Consider the following 17076-nt stretch of genomic DNA (forward strand, 5'->3'; position numbering starts at 1 on the left):
TATCCCACCCTTGGCTCAAGCTTCAACAACCCCCTAGCCAAGGCCACCCCATGTACCGGGTCTCAGGTTCCCTAGCCAGCTCAGGCTGTCCCACTCACAACCTCAGGCTGACCCCCCAGACGACCCCATCCAGCCCCTGGGCCATGCCTCCGCTGCCCCGGGCCTTCCGGTCCTCCGTACCTCGGCCCCTGCCGCAGTCTCCCTCGGGGCCCCGCCTGGCCCTCCCTTCACCTAGCTGTCTCCCCAGATGAGCTTCCACGACGACCAGGGCAGCTTCATCACCAACGAGAGGAGCAGCGCCAGCGAGTGCATCAGCAGCAGCGAGGAAGGCAGCTCCCTGACCTACTCCTCCCTCTCCGACCACATCCCCCCGCCCCCTCTTAGTCCCCCACCCCCGCCACCCCTGCCCTTCCACGACCCCAAGCCCAGCAGCTCCCGCACCCCAGATGGGCCCCGGGGCCCCACTCCAGCACTGCCCAAGCCCCTCGCCCAGCTTGGCCACCCGGTGCCCCCACCGCCCCCACCGCCCCTGCCCCCGCCTGTCCCCTGTGCACCCCCCATGCTGCCCCGGGGCCTGGGCCACCGCCGCAGTGAGACCAGCCACATGAGCGTCAAGCGCCTGCGGTGGGAGCAGGTGGAGAACTCAGAAGGCACCATCTGGGGACAGGTAGGTGACCTGGGGACCCGGAGCACACTGCACCAGGGGAGGCAGTCTGGGCAGCAGCGGTGAAGACAAGGTCCACCTCTGGGGTGTTTCCAACATCAGCTGACCACCCCCGGGCCCTCCCCATCCTCGGCAGACAACAGACGAGAGCTCGGTCCAGGGACACGCTCACCTTCAGTGGTCAACACAGGCGCCGAAGCCCGGTCAGTGTCCCTGAGCCGGTGACGTGCTGGGGACACCCAGAAAAGGCACCGCTCTCACCCTTGAAGCCTATCACTCGAGATCTGAATGGTCCCCTTAGGCTCTTGGAGCTGAGAGAAGGGCAGCTGGTTAGAGTCACAGACGTTTGAGCAGTCTGACAGCCTGCGTGCGCAGTGTGTTCATGGGAGCCGGGACCAGAGGATTCTGAGAAGGGCAGCTGGTCCAAAGCCCTGCGCAGCAGCCTCTCCCCTTCCACTTTTTGCAGTTTCTTTTTGGCTGTGCTGGGTCTTCATTGCTGCGCGGGCTTTTCTCTAGTTTCAGAGAACGGGGGCTACCCTGCAGTTGCAGTCCACGGGCTTCTCATCTCAGTGGCTTCTCTTGGGGCGGAGCACAAACTCTAGGGTGTCCTGGCTTCGGTCGTTGCAGCAGATGGGCTCAGCAGTTGCGGCTTCCGTGTTCCAGAGCACAGGCTCAGTAGCTGTGGCGAATGGGCTTCGTTGCTCTACAGCATGTGCAGCCATGTCTCCTGCATTGGCAGGTGGATTCTTTACCCCTGAGCCACCAGGGGAGCCCCCACCCCTTCACTCTGATGCTCGAGTTTCCTCCCAAACAGCACTGCCAATATTTACTTGATCACCTTCACCAATGGGGAGCTCACTATCTGATGAGACATCCCTTTCCTCACTGGACAGTTTTTCACCAACCATCCTTGCCTTGCTCTGGAATTTTTGTCTCACCAGGATTCCCATGCCCTGCTTTCTGTCCCGCCCTTTGAAATCAGGCAGAGCAGGTATATTTTCTTATCCACAGGTCATCCAGCCCGTTGGATGAGCAAGGTCCACCCCATCCCTGTTCTTTGGGTCACCACCCTAGAATGTGGTTCCTAGCCCCACAGTCTGTCAAAGGGCAGGCCCCAAATGGAACTCCCAGAGGGGCTTCACAAGTTCAGAGGAGAAAACATGGCCCTCATCTCCTCTGACCTGGACATCACACTCCTCATTTGGCCGAGGAACCCTCCAGTTTCGGGGACTGCCCCACCTCAGTACTCTTTCCCGCCATCATCCTCCATGCAGTCCCGTCCTTTTCCTAGGACGCCAAGTAACGTGTCCTTACTGCAGCCACTCTCCTTTGGAGCATGCTTGTCATTTTTTTTCCCACTGCCACCTCCTGAGTCCCCATTCCATCCTCCTGGGCCTCCTGCCTTCCCAGCCAAGTTGGCATCAGCCCACATCTCTAGGGAACCTTCTCATGTTACTAATAAGGATGGTCAGCAGGACAAAGTCACGAACAGGGACCTCCTGGGTCCCCTGGAGGCTCCTACCAGCCTCAGATGGGCCTTGCAGCCTTGCTCTGCAGAGTGATGCTTCCACTGGTTTACTGCAGTAGACACAGACGGGTCAGGCATCTGGCCAAGCCCCTACAGCCATGGGCCTTCTAGATTGTCAGCTCTCATCCGGATCAGTCATCACAGCCACCCAGCCGGTTCCTAACCTCTGGCACTTCCCTGCTTCCTTTTCCCCACCTTCGGGGACCCAGGGCAGCTCTGGTGAACTCACTGCCAGCAAAGGACACCTCAGAGCAGACCCGGACCCGTTGGCCACCTTCTTAAGCCTCCTTGGGTGGCTCCAGCCCCTTTACAACCCCTGTACCCCCTGCTCCAGTGCAACTTGCTGGCTTCTGCATGGAGAGTGTTCCAGGTCTGAGTGTTGTTGACCACAAGAGGAGCCAGCTCACCGCCCGATGATAACTTAGATGATTTATCAATGGCTTCTCCTGCAGTCTCCTCCCGTCCCATCCCCAGGTTCATGCCAGGGCTTGGTGGAGGCTCTCCCTCCGGGAGCGCCCAGGGCTGCCCTCAGAGGATGGGGGGCGGTGGGGGACCGCAGTCCAGCTCCCAGTGCTATTGCTCACTCTGAACCTCCCCCTCCCTCGCAGCTCGGGGAGGACTCTGACTACGATAAGCTGAGCGACATGGTGAAATACCTCGACCTGGAGCTCCACTTTGGCACCCAGAAAGCTGCCAGTGAGTGGCCCCAGGGGCCAAGGGGAGCCCCGACTCCGGGTTCTGCGGCAGCCCACCTTCTGTGGGGGTCCCAGGGCTTAGAGTCCCTGAGGTCTGAACAAATTGCCCTTTACTTCCTGGGTCCCTGAATTATTTAATGTCTCAGAGCCTCAGTTTCCCCACTTCAGTACTGGAGATGGTAATAACTGGCATTTATCGCATGCTTACCAAATGCCACACACCCTTGTTTCTACATTAATCGTGTTACAATCGTGTAAAGGTGGGGGCTGTGATTACCCCAACTTCCTGATGAGGAAGCACGGAGAGGCCAGGTAATTTGTTCAAAGTCAGAATCAGGTAGACAGATACCCTGTCCAGCCTCTCTCTCTCCCCTAACCCGTCTCTGCGTGTCTCCCTGTCATTGGGATACTGTGTGAGTGGAGACTGGTCCTGGGATGGAAGAGAGAGACTGTTGTCCTTCCAGGCAGCATCTACAGTCACCAGGTGACCCGTTCTCCTTATGGGGCCGGCTCAGGCCCGAGGGCCCGGGGAGAGAGGACGGGGGAGGGACATACACACACCACCCACACTAGGTGTGCAAGGCTGGACTCCAGAGTCCATGAGTGAGGAGAGTGTGGACACCTGGAGCTGATTCAGTCAACTCCATGGTCGGAGACCTCGGGACTGTGGGGTGTGGCCACACCCCTCCTGAGCCCTCTCCCAGTAGCCTCAGCCTAGCGTCCCCTCCCTAAACCATCAGTTTCCCTTCCAGAGCCGGTGCCGGGGCCTGAGCCCTTCAGGAAGAAGGAGGTGGTGGAGATCCTGTCCCACAAGAAGGCCTACAACACCTGTGAGGGGCTGCGGCGGCCCAGGGGGTGGGGTGGGGCGTAGGACACGACCCCTTGGGGCCACAGGGCCTCTGATTCACCCCAGTGGATAGTAGAGATCGGGCCGTGGGGGCCCCCAGCACCTGCCACCGGGCTCTGTGAAGGCTCCCTCCCAGGTTCGGTGCCGGCCTTGGCTCCGCCCCCATCCTGTGATCTGCTCCCAGTTCTGGCCCTGCCTCCAGCCGCAATCCTTTGCTCGCCCCTTTAAGATCCTCGCTAGTTCCCTGGCCCCAGCTCCACGGTTCAGTTCAGTTCAGTTGCTCAGTCGTGTCCCACTCTTTGCCACCCCATGGACTGCAGCAAGCCAGGCCTCCCTGTCCATCACCAACTCCCAGAGCTTGCTCAAACTCATGTCCATCGAGTCAGTGATGCCATCCAACCATCTCATCCTCACTCGTCCCCTTCTCTTCCCGCCTTCAATCCCGCTCAGCATCAGGGTCTTTTCTAATGAGTCAGTTCTTCGCATCAAGTGGCCAAAGTATTGGAGTTTCAGTGTCAGCATCAGTCCTTCCAGTGAATATTCAGGATTGATTTCCTTTAGGATGGATTGGTTGTATCTCCTTGCAGCTCCACAGGCCCTACTCAATCTAGGTCTGTCCCCTGGAGAACCCTTCCTTCTAAGGGTAGCAGGACGGATCCTCTGGGCCTCTGGGCCAGCTCCTGTCCCGCCCCCGACCACGCCCAGCAGCCCCGGCCCCTCCCCGTTCACCCCGCGGCCCCGCCCACAGCCATCCTGCTGGCACACTTGAAGCTGAGCCCGGCGGAGCTGCGGCAAGTGCTCATGAGCATGGAGCCCCGGCGCCTGGAGCCCGCGCATCTTGCGCAACTGCTGCTCTTCGCGCCCGACGCCGACGAGGAGCAGCGCTACCAGGCCTACCGCGAGGCGCCCGGCCGCCTCAGCGAGCCCGACCAGTTCGTCCTGCAGGTGCTGCGGCCGGGCCACCCGCCCGGGGCCAGGGGCGGCCGCCCTGAGGCCTCGGCCTCCTCTATCGCGGCTCTGTCTTTTTGTGCGTGCGTCCCGCTCCCCTCCTGGCCCCACGCTCACACCTCTCCGAGTCTTACACCTTTAACGGCCAGCTCTCACTCGGGGTCCATGGGAGATGGGATGAGGGTGCTCCCTAGAGGTCGTGCTTATTTTCCTAAGGGGATGCCAGGCCGCGAGCTGACGCCAGGCCGCGCGCAACCCCGCCAGGTTGCCCCGGGGCGGGGTTTCCCGGCGGCATGGATTAATGCTGGCAGTGCCTTTCTGATAGATGCTGTCGGTTCCCGAATATAAGACCCGCCTGCGCAGCCTCCACTTCCAGGCCACCCTCCAGGAGAAGACAGAGGAGATCCGGGGCAGCCTGGAGTGCTTGCGCCAGGCCTCCCTCGAGCTCAAGAACAGCCGGAAGCTTGCTAAGATCCTGGAGGTCAGGGCCACCCCCTCTCAGATCAGTCTGCCTGCCCCTCTGGCCCCTGGGGCTTCCAGCTTGGAGGCCCATCCCCAGAGGGGCCAGGGAGTGGGGGAGGACCTGCTCTCTTGTTCTCTCCCCAGTTTGTGTTGGCCATGGGCAACTATCTCAACGATGGACAGCCTCAAACCAACAAGACCACGGGCTTCAAGATCAACTTCCTGACGGAGGTGAGGGGGCCGGTCAGGCAGTCATCCATCTGTTTGCTCTAGCACTGAGGCTCCCAGGCAGGAAGAGCTGGCTACCTGAAGCCAGAATGTAACAGAAGCTAAGGTTGGGGCTTGAAAGGGTGGGGAGGCAAGGTGGCTTCTCCAGGCCTTGGAGAGACAGAGTGGTGGGAGACGAAGGGACAGGGGAGAAGGCTCCAGGAGGAAAGGGAGAGTCTCACCTGGTGGATTCTGTGCCCTCAACACCAGAACCACTGTCAGGCCAGTCCTACCCCAGAAAGATCTAGAACCAGAAAAAGGACAACTCAAATATCCAGCCTTCTCCCTGTGTGTCTGGGACTTTCCACCACAACACCTTTGGTTGCTTTTTTAAGAGAGGAAGGACAAGTGCATATAGATATGAACGGTTTAGGGTGTCTGAGGCTCAGCTGGGCCACAGATGGTTCCAGAAAAGCACAAAGCGGAAAAACCATGAATGATGCTCCCATTTTCGCTGGGGTTAGAAAATCTTGGGCTCCATCCGCTAACAAGAACAAGCTTACAAGGACCAAAAAGACCTAGGAGTCTCCCCTAGCTGCGGATGGGAAGGACTGGTTCCTGGGTGGGGCGCGGGGAGAGGGTCTCAAAGATCTGGGCCAGGGGACAAGCTCACGACATCCCAACAGATAAGAGCTTCAGAGTAAGGACTACTAGCCATCTGTTTATAAGCTTCAGAGTTGGCGAGTGTCAGGGGTGGGGAACTGATGCCACAGGCCAGGAAGCAGGGCTGAGTCCCTGTGATCAGGAGTCAGATGTCCTGGAGGAGGACGTGTGTTGGGGTCACTTGCAGCTGAACTCCACCAAGACGGTGGACGGGAAGTCCACCTTCCTGCACATCCTCGCCAAATCGCTGAGCCAGCACTTCCCTGAACTCCTGGGCTTTGCTCAGGACCTGCCCACCGTGCCCCTGGCTGCCAAAGGTAAGCCAGGTGGGCGGGTGGGGAGGCAGAGCCCCCACAGTCCTGGGCTGGCCTCCTGGGCAGCCCCTATGAGGCTCTACCGCCTTGCCTACAGTGAACCAACGGGCCCTGACCAACGACTTGGCTGACCTCCATGGCACCATCAGTGAGATCCAGGCCGCATGCCAGAGCATGTCCCCCTCCAGCGAGGACAAGTTTGCCGTGGTCATGGCGGTATCCTGTTCCAGGGCCACAGTGGACTCAGGGGTGGGGTAGGGGTCAGGGAGAGCTGACCATCACTCCAGCGACCACTGCAGACACCATGTCCTGTCGGAGAGTCTGGGCAGAGGCTGCCGTGGGTGCAGGGGTTCTAGAAGAGGGTCCATCTTAGGTCATTTAGAATCTAAGCACTTATGCTGAGGCTGTGTGTAACTGAGAAGGAGCTCTTCTGATTGGCCTAAAGCCACTCCCTTGCCCATCTGTTCTTGGCAGGGGGTGGTGGGCAGCACAGCCCAGACTGCAGTCACAAGATACAAGGAGAGGTTTGTCATGTCTGACTAGCCAAAGGCAGTCAGGAGAGGAAATGTAGTAACAAATGCTATAGATTTTTTAAAAAAGGACAGAGAGGGAGAACAGGCTCAAGAGTGGTAAGAGGCCGGCCTCCATGGGTGGTTGGGGAAGAAGGTGGTAGCCTCTGGGCAGAGCCAGGAGAGCAGAGAGAGCTGCCCCACAGAGAGGGGAGCAAGTGAACGGCCTGAGGCTGGGCTGGGTGTGGCAGGTGTCAGGACAAGCCAGGAGCCTCTGACAGGGGCATGGTGCCCAGGAGAGCAAAGGGCCCCCGGGCAGTGAGGCCGCTGCTTGGGTCTCTGCCGGAGTACCTGCCCCAGGAGCCCGGAGCCGTTTCCTTAACAGAGGCCGTCAGTCTTTCCTGGAGACGGCCCAGCCATTGCTGCGGGCGCTGGACGGGCTGCAGCGAGAGGCCATGGAGGAGCTGGGCAAAGCGCTGGCCTTCTTCGGGGAAGATTCCAAAGCCACCACCTCCGAGGCTTTCTTCGGCATCTTCGCGGAGTTCATGAGCAAGTTCGAGGTGAGCCCCGGTGGGAGGCTCTGGGAGAGGGCAGGGCCCGAGGTCAAAGGAAGGGGGATCCTGTGTGAAGCCGGAGGTGGGAAAGGGGCCCTGGTGAAGGACACGCCCCCACCTGGGCGGGGCCATAGGTGTCCGCCCGGGCCGTGGGCGCGGGGCGCGGGGCGCGGGGACCGCTGACCTAGCCGCTCCCCACGTGCTCCTCCGTCCCCAGCGAGCGCTTGGCGACCTGCAGGCAGCCGAGGGCCCGCGCAGCTCGGGGATGGTTTCGCCCCTGGCCTGGTGACGGCGGCGGCCCGCGCGCGGAGACGGACGCCCGAGGCTGCGCCCGAGAGGGTCGCGCGGACGCCGCCCCGCGTGGCCCCGAGCGGTCCGGGTGCGGAGTAGGGCCCAGCCACCCGCGCGTCTCCAGCTACCTCAGCCGTCCAGCTCCAGCCGCCCGCGAAGGTGCGGGGACCCCTTCTCAGGGCCGAGCCGGGGCGCCAAGAGTTGAGGGCGCGGGGCCGGAGCCTGCGCGCCGACTCCCCGGTACGGGTGAATCACCCGCCGACTTCCCGTGCTTCCTTGTTCCCCTCACCCCCGTCCTGCCCGTCCCCGCCCCGCTCTCGGCCCTCAGGACATCGGGGTCCGGGGAGATGGGGACACCGAGGGCGGTGTCCGCGCACTAGGGCAGCCACTTGGCCTGACGGTGCCCGGCCCCAAGCACGGACGTCTGAACCTTTCCTGAGCCTGCTCGGATCGCGCCCAGGAGACTTTCTCACGGAGCACAGAGCCCGCAGACCTCGGACTTTGGAGGCGGAGGCAGATGCCCTTGAACAAGCCACACCTGGGGCTACTTGGAAGAAGGCTGGTGCCGGCTGGAAGGGGAACCCCAAGTGCATCCCTGGGGCGGGGGCGGGGTGGGGGAGGGGAGTGAGCGCCTAGGATCCGCCTCGGAAGCCGAAAGAGGCTGGAGTCCACTGCAGCCCAGAACCGAGGCAGGCATGCTGGAGAGCAGCTGGGCAGAGATACAGGCAAGGATTCAGAAGATCCTTTATGGTAGATTGCAGAATTGAGGTATTATCCCACCGAGAAACTGAAATCCAGTTTAGAAGTGGTCACTTGGAAGTGGGGAGACTGGGGCTGAGAGAACAGAAAGGTGTTTAGGTGATGGATAAACAGGACTTGGTGGCCGGTTGCCAGGCTTCTGTCCTGGGTGGGTGGTGGTGATGTTCCCTAGAACAGGTCACGTTCAGGCAGTAACCCCATCTGGGACAGCTCTGGGGTCCCAGAGTGTGTTTCACACGTGTATCTTGGGATGCAGCGGGGAGTTACCTGGATGCTGGGAGCAGGGCAGGTGCTGGGGGCACCGTTTTCGTTTCTTGGTTCCATCCTTTCCATTCTCCGGTTGACAAGCCCTGGGTTGGCAGCTTCCAGCTACCTCTTGCCCCGACTTTCTTCCAGAGAAGCCTGGAATGGGCTTTGGAGCCCACTCTTTGGGCTGTTCTTTCTCCCACCGTGACTGAGTAGCTGGTGTTGCCCCTGGACAGTGTTGGGGACCCATTCAGTTCTTCCCAGTCTCCCACTAGCCCCGTCTTTGAGACCACGTATGTTCTTTCTTCGTTTCCCACTCACAGCCACTGTATAGAAATGTCTAAACCAAGCTGTGTGATTCAGGTGGGGGATATGCACCCAGAGGTGGCTAGTGGAGGGCATTTCTCCCCAGCAGCTCAAGCTGGATAAGTTTCGTAAGTTCCCAAAGCCTTTGAGAAAGGCTTTGAGAAAGGTGTCGGAAGGTCCATTAAAATCCACGTGTGAGGTCTGTAGAGACTAGAGATTGCACCGGCTATGAACAGACATGACCCTCCAGGCCCTGTATGGCATTTTTCCTGCAAACTAGAAACCTCTCCAGGTATATCCAGCCCCATGCCAGGGGACCCAGGTTGACAAGCCAATCTCTAGCTGGGTTTTCTCCCCACAGTGCTTTGTATGTGCATGCTCAGTTGCTCAGTCGTGTCTGACTCTTTGCCCATGGACTGTAGCCCACCAGGCTCCTCTGTCCATGGAATTTTCCAGGCAAAAATATGGGAGTGGGTTGCTATTCCCTTCTCCAGGGGATCTTCCCGACCCAGGGATCGAACCTATTTCTCCTGCATTGCAGGCGGATTCTTTACCGTCTGAGCCACCAGAGAAACCTATAATGCCTTGTAGCTGTTACTTATTTCCCACACAATGCTGTGTAACAAACTGTCCCAAAACTCAGTGACTTAAAACAGCAGCCACTACCACTCTTGAGTCCATGGGTCACCTGGGCAGTTCTAATCTGAGCTGGGCTCAGTGGACTCACTCATGTCTCTGCAGTCATCTGTGGAATCTGGGTCAGTGGTCAGCTTTGCTAGTCACACAGGGCTCTTTCCACGTCTGGGGCCTTGGCTGGGACCATTGAGATGGCTTTGTGTGGTCCCTTATCCTCCAGCCAAATAGCCAGGACGGTTCACACAGTAAAGGCAAGGGTCCAAGAGAGCAAGCGGAGGCAGAGAAAAGCCCTGAAAGCCCAACCTCAGAACTGGCACACCATCCCTTCTGTCACATTCTGTTGTCAAAGCAAGTGATGAGTCTAGCCCAGATTCTAGGGGAGGGGAAATAGACTCCCCTTTTGATGAGAGGGGGTGGGTGGGTGAAAGTCGCTCAGTCGTGTCCTACTCTTTGCGACCCCATGGACTGTATAATCCATGGAATTCTCCAGGCCAGAATACTGGAGTGGGTAGCCTTTCCCATCTCCAGGGGATCTCCCCAACCCAGGGATCGAACCCAGGTCTCCCGCATTGCGGGCGGATCTTTACCAACTGAGCCACCTGGGAAGCCCCTCTTGATGAGAGATGCTGCAAAACCACAAGGCAGAGGGTGTGGGCTCAGGGTCAGGTGGTCAGAGGCACTGTCGCCATCAGTCTGCTGTGTCCATCCACGGCCAGGCGTCCTGGAGAACCTCCCAGCCTCCTTGTGATCCTCAGAGGGCCCTGTCCTCCCTGGACCCAGCAGAGCTCTGCTCACCCTCCTTGTGAGTCCTCCAAGCACCACGCTTTTCCTTCTGTCTCACCTAGTCACCCTCGAGTCACCGGAGCCCTCTCCAGATGCTCTCAGTCTGGGGGCAATGGCGATCTGTGCCTGCCTAGCAGCCAGTGTCCCTTCTGCTGGGGGAAGCTCCCTATTTCTCTTTTGGGAAATTATCCCTCCTCTGCCTCCAGGCCTTGGAATGTTGCTGAGTGGATAAGACTGGTTCGTGGGACTCTGGCCAGGCGGCTGAGAGTCAATTCAAGACTCAAGTTAGAAGTGTTTGGAAAGGAAGCCCCTTTCTTCTGGATGTATCATTGGGTGTGTAGAGGGTGCGATCCTGGAAGGAGCTGCCAGGACCACCACGTGGAAGGCACCTGCCTGGGTGTAAACCAGTACGGAAGAAAAGGAGAGAAGACCACTCCGGCCTTCTCCTTGCCCCTGAGTCCAACTGTGCCTGAAGCAGACATCCTGACTTTCCAGTTTCCAAGCTGACAAATTGGCCCCCTCCCACCTTTTGTAAATTTTAAAAAATTTCTTTTAGTTTTTTGGCTTAGGCTGGTTTGAATGGGTTTCTGTCACTTGCAACACAAAGAGGGTGAACCAATCAACAGATGGTTACAGATGTTCAGTGTTTTAACCTCAGTGTGTTCTCTTCATTCACAAATGCATTCGCCAGTACAGTCTGACTGCCTCCCACAGGCCGGCGCGATGCTGCGTGCAGATGTCGGCCTCTCTGGTTTCCCAGGGTCATATTTCATGGCGATTCTTCACCTGAGTCAGCACAAAGCCCTGTATGTGAGCCAATTTGTGTGCCATACCCACTCCCGGCCCCCATTCCTCACCAAATGACGAAGTATAACAAGCAGGAATGGATTTCCCTCTAAATAATACTACAGAATAGCGTGGCCCAATCACACGCTACCTTCTCTAATAACGTCTGTTAACGGTTACTAGGTAGCGGGTTCCGTGGTTCTACATATATCACTTTACGTTCCCAATGACCCTCTGAGGTGGGTTTTGTTATCTTCTTTTTACAAATAAAACATCTGAAACTTAGGAAGGTTATGTGACTTGCTGGATGGAAAATCAAGTCTGTCTAAATCCCAAGCCCATCCTCTGAGCGGAAACCACTTCTTTGTCGTGCTTATGTGATTTTGCAAAAACGTCTATGAGTGTTCCAGGGGCCACTGATGCTGGTAACTTCAACAGAAAGACAGCCCTGCCTCTTTTCGTAGCCCATTCTGTTCCTCTCGGCTCAGGCTACCACAGCAAAATACCTTAGGCTGAGTGGCTTGAATGAATGCATGTGTGCATGTTCAGCTGTGTCCAACTCTTTTCTATCCCATGGACTATAGCCCCCAGGCTCCTCTGTCCATGGGATTCTCCAGGCAAGAATACTGAAATGGATTGTCATTTCCTTCTCCAGGGAACTTTCCGATCCAGGAATCAAGCCTGTATCTCCTGCAGACATTTATCCTCTCCCAGCCCTGGAGGCTGGAAGTCCAAGATCAATGTCTCGGAAGGCTGGGTTTCTCCCAAGCCTGCTCTCCTTGGCTTGTAGGTAGCTGCTCCTCAGTGTCCTCACGTGCCCTTTGCCCCGGGCATTGCTGGTGTCTCTTCTTGTAGTGACACCAGTCCCACTGGATTAGAGTTCCATCCTTACGATTCCTTTAAGCCTAGATACTGGGTTGGCCAAAAAGTTTGTACAGGTTTTTCTGTACACTATTATGGAAAAACACCAACAAACTTACTGGCCAACCCAATACCTCCTTAAAGAACTTATGTCCAAATGCAGTCACCTTCTGAGGTGTTGGGGGCTAGGACTTCCACACCAGCATTTGGGGAGGGAGACACAGTTCAGCCCATGTCACCTCCTTATCAGGTGCCATGGATCTAACAGTGCTGGTTCCAAGGAAGCCACGGAGATCCGAGCTCAGCGGATGCTCCAGAGAGAAAGGATTTGGGCGAGCAGCTTATCTCCCTTTCTCCTCCATCTGCACACTTCTGTGTCCCTGCCCTCACCTTCATCCCATACCGTCCGGGCCTTGCTCTCAACTCCAATCTGTTGCTAATTCTTTGTGCCATATCTCCACCTCCCCAAGCTCCCAGGGGTTCCAACACACCCGTGACCACAAAGCGTTTTCCACTGGCTCTTTCCTCCTCGCCAATAAACACCCCTCTACCTGCAGCCCTCAAAGAAGAGTCTAGAGCCCAGTGGCTCGGGTCCCCTCACTCCCTCTTTTAGACCAAATCTTGGAGTTATTGAAGCGTTTTATCTACACTTGCCACCTCTGCATCCTCGCCGTCCACTCACCACTCAGCACCAGGCAGCCTGGCTTTCTCTGCCATCATCCGCTGCAGCTGCCGTCACCCTGACCAGGAAACCACAGGAAGTGCTCGTTATCCCTATCTTCACTGACCTTTGTTTAAGCAGCACCCAGCACTGTTTGCCCTCCCTTGGCAAATTCTTACACACCCAGGCTTCAGCTAGCAGATGTCTATTCAATGATAACCCATTCGTCAGCCTGACTTGCCATCAGCCCGGCTGCTTCTGGCCTTTGCCTCCAGCAAGGGTTCGATAATCGCCCATTAAATTAAATCGAAACAACATCAAGGTGGGGGCGACCAAGCTGTTCAGGAAAACCGACTTGCTCCTTTCCGTGAAACATTTTGGCCACATGGATGCAAAGCCCTAAGGCCAAAGTTTGCAGAGGGAAGATCCACAGAGGCTGGACGAGGAATGCAGCCTGCGGAGGAGCAAGGAAACAGCCCACGGCCGAGGGTGACAGGTGACTGACGAGGAGGAGCAGGCAGGGGCCGCAGGGAGAGCAGATGTGTGCTGTCTGCCCACGTGGGGTGGGGGGACCCCACGCCCTCCAGCCAGTGGACTTCTGTTTGGGAAGGCAGGACTTGCATTACCTGGTCTTCAGACTTTCTCAAAGGAAAATAGAAATCCAGATTGATTATTTCAAATGTCCTATGATGGCAACCAACTCAAAACTTTAAGGGAGATGATCAGTTATGAGCCAAAGAAACCATTTCTGTGAGCTAGGTGGAGCCCAGCTGTGAGTTTGCAGCCCCTGAAATTAAGCATCTGGTCACTTGACTCAGACTACCCTGGAGTGGAGGGGAGTGCTCCCTCAAAAGGGACTTGATTCATTAGTAAATGTTAGCAAGGGAGGTGTTTGAGGCTAGTTGGCAGTTCTGGCTTCTGGATGGAAAAGTGCTGATCATTTTGAAGATGCCCTTTGTTTTAGGAAATTCACCCAGATTATGGACCATTTGGTCACAGGACCCTTGGGTCAGGAAGATCCCCCAGAGAAGGCAATGGCAACCCACTCCAGTACTCTTGCCTGGAAAAGCCCATGGATGGAGGAGCCTGGTGGGCTGCAGTCTATAATGGTCGCAGAGTTGGACATGACTGAGCGCGCATGCGTACAAAGGCAGGACCCACGCAGCATTTGCTGGCAGAGGCATGGGGACCGGGATGTCACCATGAAGCTAAGTGCTATGACACAGACCATTGGCTTAAGGGTCTGTTTGGTTGTACAAGTTAGCAAAATCTTTATCTTGATTGTGCTCTAAGAGGTAGTGAAGATATTTTAAGGAGATTTTAACTGGAGTCCTGACGTCCCCAGCATTGAATAAAAGCACTGGTTGTGTGTTCTTGGACCTTGCAAAGTTAGTGGGGAGGTTTCCACAGAAGGAAATGGCTGACCCAATGCCCAGCACCTAGAAGCTAGAAAGCCTGGGAAGTAAAGCAGGGGAGAGTCCTCTGGGGTGGAGCTGGGGGTCTCCCCCACTAGCAGGAAGTACGCTGGACCCGGAGGAAGAGGCCCCAAAGTGGAATTATAGCTTCAACCTGGAAGCCCTGCCCTCCTGCTCTGCGCTTTGGGCAGACACCATCAGGGGACCGTACTTGTGTGGGCAGGACTTGTATGTGCATGTTCTATCGAGTGATTCAGAGAATACGAATAGGGCAGAAGTAATGGCTCTGAGCGTAAAAGCTGGGCCCAGGTGTCAGATTTCCAGGACATGACCACATCCTTCAGGGATCCCTCAGAAGCTCCTTAAGGAGGGGAACCCCAAGAGAAAGACTGGATTTCCTGCCAATGTAAGCCATTTCATCTGTTTTACCATTTCTAAGCGTCTGTTATCAGCCATTGAATCTGCTTCATAAGAAAGTTATCCTTAGATCATCAAGGGTCTTTAAGCAATCATTCATCCTGACTGGTAAAGGCATTTGGTGGTGCTAGTGATAAAGAATCTGTCTGCCAAAGCAGCAGCCTCAAGAGATGCGGGTTTGATCCCTGGGTGAAGAACCCCTGAGTAGGAAATGGCAACCCACTCCAGTCTTCTTGCCTGGAAAAAGTCCATGGGCAGAGGAGCCTGGCAGGCTACAGCCCATGAGACTGCAAAGAGTGGGACATGATTGAGCACTTGTCAACAGCAGCATTCTCTTCAAATAATTTTATAGTATTCAAGAGTTCAGTTCAGTCGCTCAGTCGTGTCCGACTCTTTGTGACCCCATGAACTGCAGCATTCCAGGCCTCCCTGTCCATCATCAACTCCCGGAGTCCACCCAAATCCATGTCCATTGAGTCGGTGATGCCATTCAACCATCTCATCCTCTGTCATCCCCTTCTCCTCCTGCCTTCAATCTTTCCCAGCATCAGGGTCTTTTCAAATGAGTCAGCTCTTCGCATCAGGTGGCCAAAGTATTGGAGTTCCAGTTTCAAAATCAGTCCTACCAATGAACACCCAGGACTGATCTCCTTTAGGATAGACTGGTTGGATCTCCTGGCAGTCCAAGGGACTCTCAGGAGTCTTCTCCACAGTTCAAAAGCATCAATTCTTTGGCGCTCAGCTTTCTTTATAGTTCAACTCTCACATCCATACATGACCACTGGAAAAACTATAGCCTTGACTAGACGGACCTTTGTTGACAAAGTAAAATCTCTGCTTTTTAATGTGCTTTCTAGGTTGGTCATAACTTTCCTTCCAAGGAGTAAGTGTCTTTTAATTTTATGGCTGCAGTCACCATCTGCAGTGATTTTGGAGCCCAGAAAAATAAACTCAGCCACTGTGTCCACTGTTTCCCCATCTATTTGCCACGAAGTGATGGGACCGGATGCCATGTGTATCTGCATATGTGTGCGTATCCACACACAGTCTTTCCATGGGCTCAGATACATAATATGCAGAAATAAACCTCATATCTGACCTCATACCCATTCAGAAATGCATGTTTCCACCACAAACTTACATGCAAAAGGAAGAAGAGGGGAATTCCCCCGACGTCTAGTGGTTAGGACTTCTCCTTCCAATGCAGGGGGTATGGGTTAGATCTCTGGTTGCAGAGCTAAGATCCCACATGCCTCCAGGCCAAAACCAACCAACCAAACAAACAAACCATAAAGCAGAAGCAATATTGTAACAAATTCAATAAAGAATTTAAGATGGTCCACATCAAAAAATCTTAAGAAACAAGAAGAGAAAAAGAAGTACAATTTCATGTCATTCTATTACACAGCAAACTGAAATGTGTACAGAAGGTGTGGACAATGCTTACTTAGGACTGAAAGTCTATCTCAGAAGGTCAAGAAAAGAGTGAAAAGAAACTGCAAATCTCTTAGGTATGACTCTGTCAATATGATCCAACATGCCATGATTTTTTAGCAAAAAAAAAAAAAAAAGCTCACAAAGTCTACTCTGTACTGATAAAAATACACACAGAACTCTACCCAAAACGGATGGAGAGATGGAAAGAAGACAGCATTTTCAAAGCATCTGGGTACTTTCAGTGTTTAACTTCGTATTGCTCTGATAGAATGTCATTTTATGCATTTATCTCTAAGAATGATAAGTGGTCGTGTGCTCTGAATCTTTTTCGCTTACAGAAGAAAAAATAAGAATAAGTGACAGGACCCCAGCCATTGCCGAGACACACAAGTGTGTGCTGTATGTAAATGTTTACACCATCTGGCAACTTCTCACTATACGAATCATTTGGTTTTACAGTGATCTGGTTGCCAGTAAGTGGCCCCCAATATTGAGTAGTCTCAGACTTTTGCACTTACCAGTCAGTGGACATATTTGAAATACAAAATATTTGCAGTTTTGGTAACTTACACATTAGTTACCCAAACCATTTAAGAGTCCCCCCAAATATCAACAAATCAGCAGATGTACACCAGTATCAAGAATATAGACCCATTTCTCATTTGCTCAAGAAATTCATTGCAAAAAGAAATTCATCGCAAAATCTCAATTAGCTTTTTCTTATACCAAGTGATATTTCTGAAAAATGCTGTGTAAATGGACACTAATAGTGAACACTAATAATAATGCTGGTTCAGGAGCCAAATTACTGAGTCGTAAGGGATCACCAGTGTGGGAGACATTGTTTGTCAGTTTCTTTTTGTGCCTTGGAAAACTCCGTCCTGCCCTGCTGTCCCCTCGCTGCGGGGTTTCTGCCTAATGATGGGCTAGCTGCTGGCTTCTTGCGCCTTCCTGGGACTCCCAAAGCCTCCGCCCCGCAGAATTCTGGTCTTCACATCCTCTGAGCCGTCAGTCTGTCTTGCTTCTCTAGTCTTCCTTCTGGGATCCTTTTCATTCTTCCTCAAGTCCTTTTTTTTTTGTTTTGTAG

The 17076-nt window shown here is 54.9% G+C and overlaps 1 protein-coding gene across 2 annotated transcripts in view; it reads left to right on the forward strand.

Moving 5' to 3' along the window:
* The window catches only part of GRID2IP (Grid2 interacting protein), a 37156-nt gene extending 25673 nt beyond the window's left edge, over positions 1-11483 (forward strand). Inside the window, exons 14-23 of one of the 2 annotated variants that reach the window (XM_027527495.1) lie at positions 248-667; positions 2801-2888; positions 3640-3717; positions 4483-4679; positions 5008-5163; positions 5289-5375; positions 6202-6331; positions 6426-6544; positions 7233-7397; positions 7609-11483. In XM_027527495.1, the coding sequence (XP_027383296.1) occupies positions 248-667; positions 2801-2888; positions 3640-3717; positions 4483-4679; positions 5008-5163; positions 5289-5375; positions 6202-6331; positions 6426-6544; positions 7233-7397; positions 7609-7680 (1512 nt within the window). In that variant the 3' untranslated portion in view covers positions 7681-11483. The remainder of the gene's footprint in view (positions 1-247; positions 668-2800; positions 2889-3639; positions 3718-4482; positions 4680-5007; positions 5164-5288; positions 5376-6201; positions 6332-6425; positions 6545-7232; positions 7398-7608) is intronic. The other variant, XM_027527494.1, reaches the window with a different exon arrangement.
* Positions 11484-17076: the final 5593 nt, after the last annotated feature.

The sequence above is a fragment of the Bos indicus x Bos taurus genome, chromosome 25 (genome assembly GCF_003369695.1).
Source record: "Bos indicus x Bos taurus breed Angus x Brahman F1 hybrid chromosome 25, Bos_hybrid_MaternalHap_v2.0, whole genome shotgun sequence".
NCBI classification, from domain to species: Eukaryota; Metazoa; Chordata; class Mammalia; order Artiodactyla; family Bovidae; genus Bos; species Bos indicus x Bos taurus.